Raw genomic sequence first — 12,582 nt, 5'->3', positions numbered from 1 at the left:
GCTCAGGCTCTCCAGTATATCAATATTTCTTGTTTCTTAATTAGCATTTACAATGATCCTTCCCTAGTGCCTGCTCTTCAGACGGGCTCACTGGGAAGCCTGTGCAGGTTTTTCTTAGCCCTGGGGTATGTTTTTAAGCAAATGGCTGGATAAGCTGCTCCATGAGGAGAGGAGGCTGATGGCTGTTTTCTTCCTTCCCTTCTCTTCCCTAGAAGTTGGCAGCTGAATGCCAGAGTGCCGGCTATCCGGGGACCCTCATCCCGTACAAGTGCGATCTCTCCAACGAAGAGGAGATCCTGTCCATGTTCTCCGCCATCAAGACCCTTCATCAAGGAGTTGATGTCTGCATCAACAATGCGGGGCTGGCCCGCCCGGAGCCGCTGCTCTCGGGGAAGACGGAGGGCTGGCGGACGATGATAGACGTGAGTGGTGCCACTGGGAGAGCGGGAACTGTGCTAGATTTTTGTTTCTTCTGGCCACCAGCGCCATTGTCTCCATCTACCTAATTCACGTGTGCAGAGCTGAGGACCTGCCTCATATCTGGCTGATGTGGCCCAGGTTTGCTGGTTGGGAAGTGAAAAGGCATCCTGTGCTGCTGAGCCACATGCCTTCATCTTGGAGTCTGAAAACGCTCAGTAACTTCAGTGGCATTTTTTCCCTTTAGCTCAATGGCTTTCTAAAGTGTGATGAGCCTCGCTTTTTTTTCTTTGATAAAACAGGAAATTGAATGCCAAGTGCTGGGTTTTGTAGCTAATCCTGTTAGTTTGTAGCAGTGGGTTGTAAAATGGGCAGATTCTTTTTGGCTTAAAAAGCTGTAATGCTTTTTGTCTTTAAAGCTTAATTTTCTGCCTGTAGTCTGGTTAGAGTGTGATGTGAACAAGGCAATTTTGTATACCAAACTGGGGGGGGGGTTTGTGCAAATGGTCCATGCCATTTACTAACAGTGCTTCTCCCTATGCTGCTGCGCATCTTTGTGGGATGTCACCATCTTTTGTCACTATGTGGTGGCCCTTTTCTGCATGTAGCAGTAGCAGTCACAGCTGTGGGACCCTGGACCAGTTCTTGTGCCTTCTTCCAGCTCTGGACAGTGAGATGGTGAAAGAGGAGCTTTTCAGGAAGGTGATTTTCCCATCCTGTACGACCCACTTTTGTGCATAAAAGTGTTAGTATAGGAACAGGAGTCAAACTCCTGGCTTTGAGTAAGCTTTGTAGCACCTCCAGCAGCTATGAGAGCTTGTCCTAGTGAAGGAGGAGACATGTCTATTTGAAAAGCTGCTCGAATCCGTAGGCTCGGGGCCGCTATGTGTGACAGCAGAGTCAGCTGGGATCTGTCGGTTCCCGCGGCAGCCAGTGGCTGTTCGTCCAGCGGTAGTTTCAGAGCCTGTGTAAAGCAAAACAGAGAAGCACATTGAGGCCTCAGACTCCTGCTGCCGGGGCAAGAGCTGCTGTATCCTGGCTAATTAAGTTCTTGTTAGGGTTTTGGCCGGTCTGCTGGCTGCTGTGACTGCAGCCAAAGCAGGCTCAGCTCAGCTTTGTCTGCCCAGCCAGGCTTTTGTGGCTTGCCCCGCCTGGGTCACTGCACAGCTGCATCTTCCTGTCCCCAGTTGCCATGGAGTCTTTAAAGAAAATGAAGTGAAGTGTAGCTGAGGCTGAGCTGGTGTAAAGCAGGGCACGTCCCAGCGTTGTCTTGCTGCAGGCACGGCCCTGTGGGTCGCCTGCGCCTTGTAAACTCCTTGTCCTGGTCACAGTGATCGTGTCATGTGTGGGTGCCTCCGTGGATGCTGCGTGTTCCTCGCACTGGTTTGTCTTTGTACTTCTGATGTTTTGTTATTTTTAAGGTGTGTAAGCTGCGGGGGGATGTGTGGCTTTTGCCAACTTTTTCGCCTCTCCGTGGTCCCTTCTCTGGCTGCTCAGGTGGGATCAGTCCCTTTATTTCACCTTTTTTCACCTTTATTTCACCTATTTCACTTTTAGGGAGAAGGATTTTTGGATCAGGGATTGTCCTGTATGAGACACTCCAGTGCTGCACTTCCAGTGGCTCAAAGTTTGGGAGCCTGTGGGGTCCACCTCTTTGCAGGAACTGCTGTGTGCACCCTTTGGAGCTGCTTTGGGGTGACAAATGGTGTGGGAGGGGTGGCAGGGTGGTGGCTCCACAAGGGCAGTGTTAGGAAACCAGGATGGGGACAGGTTTTATTCCCAGAGATGATCCGTACGGTTGTGCATGCTCTCATTGGCAAAAATGCTACTATAGCACTGGGAACAGAGACACGCAAGCTTTCGTCCTGTACTGACAGGTTTTTTTCCTCTCACCAGCTTCCCGGCTCTGGACTTGTGTGTAATAACACTCACACCTTTAATGCAAAGGTGTGGGACACTCTGGAGCCAAACAGTTCACCCACCTCAGCCTAGGCAGCCTGACAAGCCTCGGCTTTGCTTTTTAGTCTGCTGGTAAGCGGCAGAAATAGTTCAGGGTTTTTCTTTTTGCTATGTGCTCCCATTCTGTGGCTGCAACCTCCCTGCATGGAAATCTCGCTCTCCCAGCCTGCCGGGGCAGTGCAGGTGCCGGTGTGGCAGTGGGCTTGGGGGGTGGTCTGCAGCGACAGCTCTCGCCGCTGTGGCATGCCAGCCCCAGGGAGACGCTCACCAGGCCCATTTCTGCTACGTGCTCTGAAGCTCTCAAAGGGTCAGGACACAGGGAGGTTGCCAGTGCCTTTCACAGGCCACTGGGCTTTGCAGAGCTGAGCTGGAGCGGGGAGGCTTCTTCCGAAGGTCCCTTGGAGAAAAGGTGTTAGAGAGCAGCAGGGTTTGAGATGCTGCTGGAGAGTTTCAGTGTACTTCTGAGCTGCGAGTCAGGGAAAGTGTCTAAACAGCCATCAATCTATTGATTTAGGAGGCACTGGGGACTTAAACTGAAGGCATTTTTTTCTTTTGATAAATTGATTTTTTTAATTTCCATGGTTTTTTTATGAGGCTCTGTCTCCTTCCAGCCTCTTCTCCCAGTATACCTATTCCATAAAATTTCTTGCTATACATTTAACAGTCAAAATCATGTTGTTACACATTTATTCCTCCTCTTTTTTAATGTTCCGGTTCCTTATTGTCTGGTATTTATTCCTGAGGGGAGCTGCAGGAGTCTCAGGAATCATGTCTCTGTTGCTTTACAGCAGCGCAGAGCCCAGTGTGGCCGTTGCCAGCAGCATATGCAGCAGGGAGCGGGTTATCGCAGGCAGGTTCTGAGCCCTCATCTTTTGGTTCACAACTTCCCCCTTTTTCTCTCTACTTGTTTGTGCTTGGTATGAGGCCGGAGCAAAGTCCTCCAGCCGTCCCCGATCCACGCGGGAGCAGCCGGGGCTGGGTGCTGTGTACACACTGACTCCAGGCTCTGGGATTTGAACAGCTCCTTCACGTCTTACCTGCTGACCTTTACAGCCAGGAATTCAAGCTGAACCTTCCATTTGCGCTGTTCAGGGAACGGAGGACTGCAGCACACATCCTCTTGCTCCTCTAGGCACTAGATGGATTTGATTCTTCTTGGCACTATTCACTGACCAGCGAGACTCTGTTTTTCTTGCTTTTATAGACCATCTGTGCAGAGAGATGTTTTCTACAACCTGCATTTTGTATGTGCTTAGGAGCTGGGAAACTCACTTTGATGCCTTAGAAAAGGCTGATTCTGGGAAGTGAAATGCTCAGCGCTTCCAGGAACCAAGATCTTTTATGTTCGCCCAACCGGGCAACTGGAACTCGTTAATTACTAGAAAATGTGCCTTCGTTGTTTCTGTTGCATTGGCGCACGCTCGCGGCTGTCGCTGACCTGCTGCCTTGCGCAGAGCGCAGATGCGTTGGCCATCTTTGCGAAGGGCCCTTTGTATCTTTTGTTCTTAAAATGGGAATGAGACTGAAAAATGTCTTGTGTGGATATTTGTAACAGCCGCCTTTCGATTGTTTCTCAGAGTGATGCAGCCTTAGGCCTTGCTCTTTTTCCAGTCATGTGTTTAGGTTCCTGAGTGCCTGTTCCATGTTTTGAAATGGGATTTCACCTGAAAATCCTGTGGGTGCTTTGGGAGAAGGCAGCGAGGCAATCCCAGCTCAGCTGCCTTCCAGCTAGTTGTTTTGTTGTACCGAAGTGTCTTATTGTACAGGCTCTGGATTTTCCCATGAGGCTGTTGATTAGTATCTTGCTTTGCCAGTTGTTGTCAAAATGTTGTAACTCTGCCCACGCAAGGAAGCATTGCTCAGCGTGAGGCACAGCCTTGGAGGTGGGTCTCAGGCTTTAGGCTGATGTTACCCTCTAGTGGCTTATGGAGTGGAGTGGAGTCGGGGAGTGAATGCACCGAGGACACGGTGCCTGGCGGGTTCAGGGTGTCTCGCGGCAGGGAGGAAAGCGGGGATGTTGCTTGCCACGAAGGCTTCTTGTGCTAACAGTTGCCCAGGTCATATCTGAAAGGACTGGCTCTGCATTTGGTTAGTGTGCCAGACTGGAGCAGGTCACTCACGCTTTCCTTGAGCACCTTACTGTGAAACCCCAAAGCCTCCAGACACCCTGCCTGCTCTGGACTTCCCTCCAGTGCTGAGGCGCCACTTCTGCTGACATCTCTGCTAACTTTCTTCCTTGTGCACCCTGGTGCCACAGCAATTATCTCTGTAGTTCCAGGTATGACGTCTGAGATATCGGACAGCGACTGTGTGCTCAACAAAAGTGCTCTTTGATGAGGATGGTGACTCTACTTGTTGCGTTGCCTGGGTACTCCAAGATCAGATAAGCTCGGTATTGACAAGACAAAAGCTCACAAGCACAACCTCTAATAATGAATAGGAAATAACAACCAAGACTAAAGCAGCGAGGGAAGATCCTTCAGCTGACCCCACTCGTCTTTTGTTTGCTGCTCAGTAATTACATCTCTCAAATACATCCTTCTGCCTCTTACTTTCTGGTCTCCAAACTAATGTTCCTCTCTTGCATGTCCTTTTGTGCTAGCAAGTGCTAGTCAGCCTGCCCCATCCTTGTTTATCACAGCGGTGATAGGATCCTTCACTCGCTGTCCACACGGCCTCGTTCCTCCTACGCCTCCTGCTTATAGTTGCACCTGACTCCTGATTCATCAGAAGTTTAGTTCTGCCTGGCTGCTTGGTTCACAGCAGTGTCTGGCCTGCTCATTTAGTGAACAAAGTGACATGCCATCAGGTAGGACCTGCCAGTGAGTCCTGCCTTGAGATGGTTCCATCTCTTCTAGAGGGCTTCAGCAGACACTTCCTACCTTTCAACCACTTTTCCAAATCTAAACCACTATGAACTTGTGTGATTACCACTGCTGCTGAGAGAACTTGTTCGTCAGTCTTGCGCACACCTCTGGGTGCTTTGTATTCCAGCTGGGGAAATTTCTGTGTCTTCCTAGAGACTTTGACTCTGTGTTTTATGGTCAGCAAATGCTCAAGGCATCTGCACGTTAGCGGTGGCACATTGCAGGGGTGATACGACTGAGTTTCACCGAGCCATGGTGTGCTGGGAACTGCTGGTCCAAAGAGCAAGAGTCTGGAAAGCTCTGGATCCCGTGCTGAAGGCCTGGATAAATCACTATGTCCTTTCTTCCATGGCTTCTCCAGTTCGGGCTGAGGAAAATGTCCTCAGACAGTGTGACAGATTTCGGAGCTGCAGGGTTACTTGCCCGCTCTATCCCTCCCCATGGCATGACTGTAGAAGAGGACAGTCCCTGCACAAAGTCCAAGTCACATCAGACGTGCACATGTCTGCAGCAGGATGCCTGCGAGCTCTTTGTCGATAAAATTCATTGCTGGGCGAGGTGACAGTCGGAGCTACAACTATCACTAGATCCATAGCTGGTGTGGGGTGTTGTCTGAATGTCCGGGAGGAGTGTGAAACTGGGTGGAGGTCTGGTGGTCTCATTCTTCCATTTTCTTGCCCTGGGAAAATGGAACTGTTACCTCCACCCATGCAGGTGGAAATCGATGGACTTTGTGCCATGAACAGAAGCAGTAAGCTTGTCCACAGTCATGCCCACACGCCCGTCTGCACCAGTGATGTCATGTAAAAAACCTGGGTATAAATATAGCCCCAATTTCAACCCCAAACTGGGGTAGGAGAAGACTCAACACCATACTGACGGACAGATTGAGGAATTCGCTCCCTTCTCCACCCCCCCACTGGGGACGCCTCGTGGGTAAGGTTCTCTGCCTTAGCCTGTGCTGAGTGGTATTTTCGTCCCCGGGTGTATTTGGTATTTTTGTCCCCAGGTGTATTTTGCTTCCTGATGCAGTTTGTGCGTTGGTGGCTTGTTGTACCACATAGCCTGGCTACAACAGACAGGTCGTGAGCTCTCGGTATCAGACCTGTACGGTCTGTCTGGTAGATAAGCCGTAGCTCTGCAGTTCCTTTATCAAAGGCAATACCAAAAAGAACCTGTAAATGTTGCTCTTGTAAATAAACCGTCATTATTTGTGCCCTTCCGCAGTTTTGCTTGTCTTGCATATTTGGTGTCGGCCTTAAGACCGGTTTTATTTCCCCTCTTTTAGTAACAGTGACGTGATCTTTGGCTTCGCTTGTGCACAGGAAGCTCTTTGCTGGCCATGTGGCTTGCAGCGCCTCTGAGCACCTGGCGCTCTGACAGGCAATATCTGGGGATTTCCTCGTCAACTAGCTGACCTAATTACCTGCTGTTAGTGTCCTATCAGCTGCCCAAGCACCCGTGTGCTCAGCGCAGTACAAAATAAACAACTTTGTCTCCTGGACAGAGTGCTGACTCTGGGCAAGTGGGTTTCTTCTCCCTTACTTTACCCTCTACCCTCACACTCACCCATAAAACAATTAAATCCATTTATTTCTGGCAGAGGCCAGGTCTGTCTCACAGAACTGGGTGTCTGTGCTTCCCTTGGTCACAGGGCGGTGTGGGGTATGCGGCAGGCGTGGGTTGTGTGTCTGTGGGTTGTGTGTCTGTGGGTTGTGTGTCTGTGCATTTCCCTCTGGGGGTGTTCACGAGAATTGCCATGGATCAGGGACTGGAACCTGCATCTGCAGCTTTGGCGTGTGGGGCCAAGTCAAAGGGTGCCAGGCAGAGCTGCTGATCTTAGTTTCTTCTTCTTTTCCCTCAGGTCAACGTGATGGCTGTGAGCATCTGCACCCGAGAGGCCTACCAGTCCATGAAAGAGAGAAACATTGATGACGGGCACATTATTAACATTAACAGGTACGCGAATGCGGGATCAGCCACGTGGACTTCCTCCTCCCCACCTCGCAGAGGGGATTTGAGCAGTGGAGCTTTAACCTTGGGGTGGGCTGATGGTGCCCAAGAAGGGGTTTTTCCAAGGATTGTGATGGTTGATTTTTCAAGCCACTTTTTTTAATATCTGCTGGTCTAAATGTGAGAAAGACCAAACCAGGGAGAGAAAAGGATAATGCCAACCACTTGTGATGGTGTGAGGTTGAAGACTGAAACTTCTGGACCAGCTCCAGAAAACAGCCATGTCAAGAGGAGCCTCTGGTGGTGTGTTTCCTGCAGGAGAGGGGAATTCCTCACGTAGCCACTGTGTCAGTGCCTCTTTCTGTGGTCGTTAAAGTAGTTTAAATATCCTGTGGGTTCCTTCTCAGGACTCTGCTTGCCTCCCCACCTCTCACCACTCTCCTTTCTGCTCTCTCCTCAGCATGAACGGCCACAGCGTTGTGCCACAGTCGGTGGTGCATTTCTACAGTGCCACCAAGTACGCGGTTACAGCCCTTACGGAGGGGCTGAGGCAAGAACTCAGAGAGGCAAAGACTCACATACGAGCTACAGTGAGTACTGTGGGCTGCCTTCCTTCTGCGTTTGTGGGTGATAGAGAGCTGGCAGGCTTTAGGGGGCAGAGGTTTTCCCTTTGGAAGACAGGCAAGGAAACGCAAAAATACTTCTCAGCACGCTGGGAACGTTCCAGTCCTGTGGCCAGCTGTCCCCGGCCGCCCCTTTCCTGAGCAGAGAGTCTGGGGTGCAGAAGGCACAGCGGTGGTGGGCTGTGTCAGGGAATAAACTTTCTGGGTGCACAGAGGGGGCAGTTGCTTCTCAGGGACTGAGGGAGTGAGGGGGCTCGGGAGGCAGGCGGTTGGCTGGGCTGTTCGCTCTCACTCAGAGCTTGTGTCTCAGGGGTGATGCATCCACCCGTTAATTGGCATTACAAGTTTTTCCAACCCTTTCTCTGTCCTTTTGGGGCATGAAGAGGGAAGCACCCATCAGCAGTTCCCCAGGGGAACCTGCCACAGCAATCTTTAGGGCAAAGCCTGCTCACTGAAACTATTCCCCTGGAAAATGGGGGGCGAGGGAGAACAATAGAAAGGGGGCTGGGTGGGTTTTTTTGCTTTTTCACTGCTAAAAAGTTTTGTTTGTTTTTATTATTATTATTATTTTACTGAAGGGAAATTACAAATCCTATTAGGATATGCTCTGCTTTTTTCCAGTGTATATCTCCAGGACTGGTGGAAACAGGATTTGCTTTTAAACTTCATGATAATGACCCCGAGAGAGCTGCTGCAACCTATGAGAGCATTCGGGTAGGACATGGAGAAATGGAAACAGAGGGAAGTGGCTCTGATGATAGTTTAACGGTCTCTCTCCTGGCTAACAGCGCAAGTTCTGCAGAGTGCCCAGCGCTCTCCAGGGTGTAATCAGCATCTCCAAAGTCTCCCACTGAAACCTCAGATTTGCGCTGACATTTACACGCTGTAGATTTTCATTCAGGTTCGGTTTCCCACTCCCTGTATTTTTCCTTTTATTTTGATGTTCCTGTGAATAAATACCAGTCAGCGTTGACATTTTGCAGGCTATGGCTTCTTTACTGAGGAGAACACATAAGCAAACGTGCCTACACAAGAAGAAATGTGAGAGCGAGTTGTCTTGCAGGTGGCAGGCCCAGCATTTGTTGTGCTTCTCCGGGAACTTTTGATAAGGATGGCAGTGCTTGACCAGGCAGAATTACTGTGCCAGTAGTAAGATTATTCACAGCAAATGGAGAATTATCAGCACCAGACACATCCTTTGTTAAATTTTTAATGGATTCCTTTTTCCTGCTCACTTGCATCTTTTTGACGTGCCCCAGTGACACCGTTGAAACTCATTATTGACGGTTCAGAAAGGAGTGATCTTGTGGTTAACTTCCTGAGGTGCCCTTTGACTGAGAATCTCTTTCCTGTCTTTCCAGTGTCTCAAAGCCGAAGATATGGCTAATGCTGTCATATATGTCCTCAGTGCCCCACCTCATGTACAGGTAGGCACTGGCTGGGTTGGGGGGCTCTGCGGTGGGTGGCTGAAGGTGGGGAGGGTAACTGCTGCCCTGACATTTGCTGAGCTGTGTGCTCAGCGGAGCCTGGGGATCAGCAGCGATCACGTTTGTTTACCCTTCCCTTACGGCAGCTGGGGGATAGCGCTGCTCGGGCTGCTCACAGCCCCCTGCACCCAGCAAAGGCCGCTCTGACCCCAGAGAAGCTCTGCGTGGGGGAGGATACGGGCACAGTCTGCCCTTTGGTTTTTTTTCCGGATGGTGCCATCTGAGATTTGCTGACAGCCTGGCAGCTGGGTCAGGTTCTGCCTGTTGCCAAACGTGTTGGGCCTGATCCTGCCAAGTGCTGCGCACCTTCCTAAGGGTAGTGTGAGATGCTTGTGCTGCCAGAGGGACTTTCCTCCTCTGAACCAAGAAATAAGTGACCAGCTTTGAGCTGGAGCCAGGAGGAGGCAAGAGCGCTGTCAGAGTTTAGTATAGATAACACCAAAGTTCTGGCTGCAAAAGCAAACTTTGCTCGTGAGAGGTTTAGCAGCCCCCCACGTGAACTCTGCCCCTTTGGAGCAGGGCCGGGCCGTCTTGACATTGGATCGGTGGTGCTGGCTGCCTTCTCAAGGAGGGAGGTTTAGCAGCCCCCCACGTGAACTCTGCCCCTTTGGAGCAGGGCCGGGCCGTCTTGACATTGGATCGGTGGTGCTGGCTGCCTTCTCAAGGAGGTGAAAGTCCTGCCCGTGGCTGATCAAGCAGCGTTTCTGCTTGGCCCTCGGTGAGCAGGACCAAACTAAAGACTTGGACGTGACAGTTTGTAATCGAGTCACCTTGCGCGTGTTTGTCTTTTGTCCCTTTGGCTAAAGGCAGAGCAGTCACATTCACCTTTATTGCTTCCCAATATCTCGTTTCTAGTCACAGACTCTTTCTTCCCGTGCAGCTTGCCACTGTAGTGGTGCAGCATGGCAGTGCCTGGCGCAGGATTTAAAATCCAGTGCTCCAGTAAAATCCTCTGTTGGTTTCTTCCAGATTGGAGATATACAGATGAGGCCCACGGAGCAGATATCATAGCAGACGAAGCGGACCGCGAGCAGCACCGTGTTTCCACTCCACTTCGAACCCTCTGGCAATTTAGGGTATCGCTGGCTGGCTAGCAACATTTTAATCAAGTACCAAGGATCGTGTTTGAAGAATTCTTTTTCTCTCCCTCTCTCTGAGCTGGTGCTGGTGCTGAGCCAGTTTAAAAAGAAATAGTAGTGGGTCTCTTTCTCCCCACTTCTTTCCGAAACTGCTTAAGAGTAAAATGTATTTGAAAATAATGCAGGGAAGTGGTTTGTGGAAGATTGTTGTCTCCAGGTTGGTTTATTCTCCCTTTTGCTTTCTTTTCAAGGTTTGTTTGATCTTATTTGCTGAGGCTGTGTCTGGACCTAGGTGAAGTGGCACAAGACGTTTGCCAGCTTCAGTGTGCTTAGGGTTTGAGATTTTCAGTGGATGTCATACATGAATCCATCTAATTTTTGGGTTTATCTTCATCAGGTTGATTACTGATGGTAATGATGCATGTGATATTTTCTACTTTTATAGTCCACTGCCCTAAACCCAGTGTACAAGCTCCCTACCTCCCCAGCCCTGCCTTTCCCCTTCACATGGATCATGCCTGCCGAGTCTGAGGAAGTATAAATGTGTGCGCTTGCTATTTCTCTTTCTTTCTAGGTAGGTAGGTAAGTAGTTGGAGGAAAAGCACCTGTACTTCTGCAGGTTAGAATGATCATCTAAGTGGCATAGTTACAGTAAGAGTGAGTTGTTTGGTATTTTTAATAAAAACTAAACGTGTGCTGTCTTGTGATGACCTCTACCCTTGGTATCATCTCCCAGCACTCTTGATGTTTTTGTGTGTGATATTTGCATGCATTGACACTTTTCTGGAAATGTTGGTCGGTCTTAGAAAGACGTAAGGTGCTGTTTAAATGCTGGTGCTGATGAGTTGGAAATGTTGGAAGTTTGTTCATATGCAGAGGTACAAACTTGGAGAGAGAGAGGGTGAAATGAACCACGCCAAAGCTGTCCAGAATGAAAAGATGTTGGGAGGAGCATTTGCCGGCGAAGCAGCAGGGAACGGGGCTGGCTCAGATCTCGTACTAGTTCTATGCTGGTGCAGCCCCATTGTTTTGCTCTGGATTTATTCTGACGTGAGGGAGAAGAGAATCAGCCTCAAAGCTGGTACGTGCAGAGCTGGAGACGCTGGAGTTGTCTTAAGGCTCTTGCAGCGTGGCAGAAGCACGTCTGTGTGTAGCCCAGCTTGCTGCAGAGCCATGGAGCTAGTGATGTACGTGTTGCCTTAAGATGCAGAGTGACTCCTGCTGTGTTCTGGACTTCCTGTAGCATTTTGGAGGTGAACCGCTGGTTTGGGTGGAGCAGGTACAGCCAGCTGATCGGAGCGGAGGGCTGGGAGCCAGAGAGCCTTGGGTTGGATCGTTTCGCTTACACCAGTATAGCTCTGTGGGAGTTCGGCTGGTAACACCACCAGAAGGAAGATAGGAACTGGGCCACTACGTACTGAGTTTCAACTCCCTAAATAGCCTTGGGCAAGTCACTTTACCTCTCTGCCTCAGTTTCCCCATCTGTAAAATGGGGATAATAATACTTACCTACCTCACAGGGGTGTTGTGAGGACTCACAAACTTTTGTAAAGCACTTTGAGTATGAGAAGCGCTATGTAAGTGCTGAGTGTTGATATGAAGTATTATTATTAATTAAATCTTGTGACACATAGAATTCCTTGTGCCAAAGGTGAGCAACTGTAGAAGGATACAAGGAGAAACCTGGTAAAACTTCATAATGGCAAAACAAAGGCAATTTGCCCGTTTTGGTGCCCTTTATAAACACAAGCCCGTGGTGTGTTTTGTCCGTTCCTCAGCCATCACCAGTTTCTGCTGGCAAGTACACGTAGCCTCGTCTCTGGATTTGGGCTTTGAATTTGCTGCGAGTGAAATTCGTGCCCCCGCGGTGAAGTCTTGCACGACTGTAGTGCGCTGCCCTCCTCACCTTGCCGAGGCGGTGGCTGTGTGTGGGCTCTTTGCACAGAGCTGCGTTTCACCCGTGGCACTGGGGTAGATGGTGTCCCGCAAGGAGCGGCCGGTGCGGGTCTGCCCGCAGCCAGCGATCCTCACCGCAGCAGAGAGCCGGCACCAGCTGCGAAAACTCTTCAGCCTCTGTGCCACCGTGATCCTCACTTCAGAGCCATTCGGCTAAGGAAGGTTCAAGCACTACTGTGCTTTTTTTCTTTTTATAATGTTCAGCTGGACTTGATGTGAAAACTCCCCGTGTTTTCCGTAA

At 50.0% G+C, this 12,582-nt stretch overlaps 1 protein-coding gene across 1 annotated transcript; it reads left to right on the top strand.

Annotated features, from left to right (window-relative positions):
• The first annotated feature begins 218 nt into the window (after positions 1-218).
• Positions 219-10,584, top strand: DHRS11 (dehydrogenase/reductase (SDR family) member 11). The gene is made up of 6 exons (XM_010134041.1): positions 219-422; positions 7,108-7,202; positions 7,657-7,786; positions 8,441-8,533; positions 9,181-9,246; positions 10,276-10,584. The coding sequence occupies exons 1-6, from the start codon at positions 303-305 to the stop codon at positions 10,315-10,317; spliced, it is 546 nt and encodes a 181-aa protein (XP_010132343.1). The 5' UTR covers positions 219-302; the 3' UTR covers positions 10,318-10,584.
• The last annotated feature ends 1,998 nt before the right edge of the window (positions 10,585-12,582 follow it).

The sequence above is a fragment of the Buceros rhinoceros genome, unplaced genomic scaffold (genome assembly GCF_000710305.1).
Source record: "Buceros rhinoceros silvestris isolate BGI_N320 unplaced genomic scaffold, ASM71030v1 scaffold5424, whole genome shotgun sequence".
In the NCBI taxonomy this organism is placed as follows: Eukaryota; Metazoa; Chordata; class Aves; order Bucerotiformes; family Bucerotidae; genus Buceros; species Buceros rhinoceros.
The sequence above is the reverse complement of the archived record's forward strand: the minus strand, read 5'-3'. Positions and strand labels throughout refer to the sequence as shown.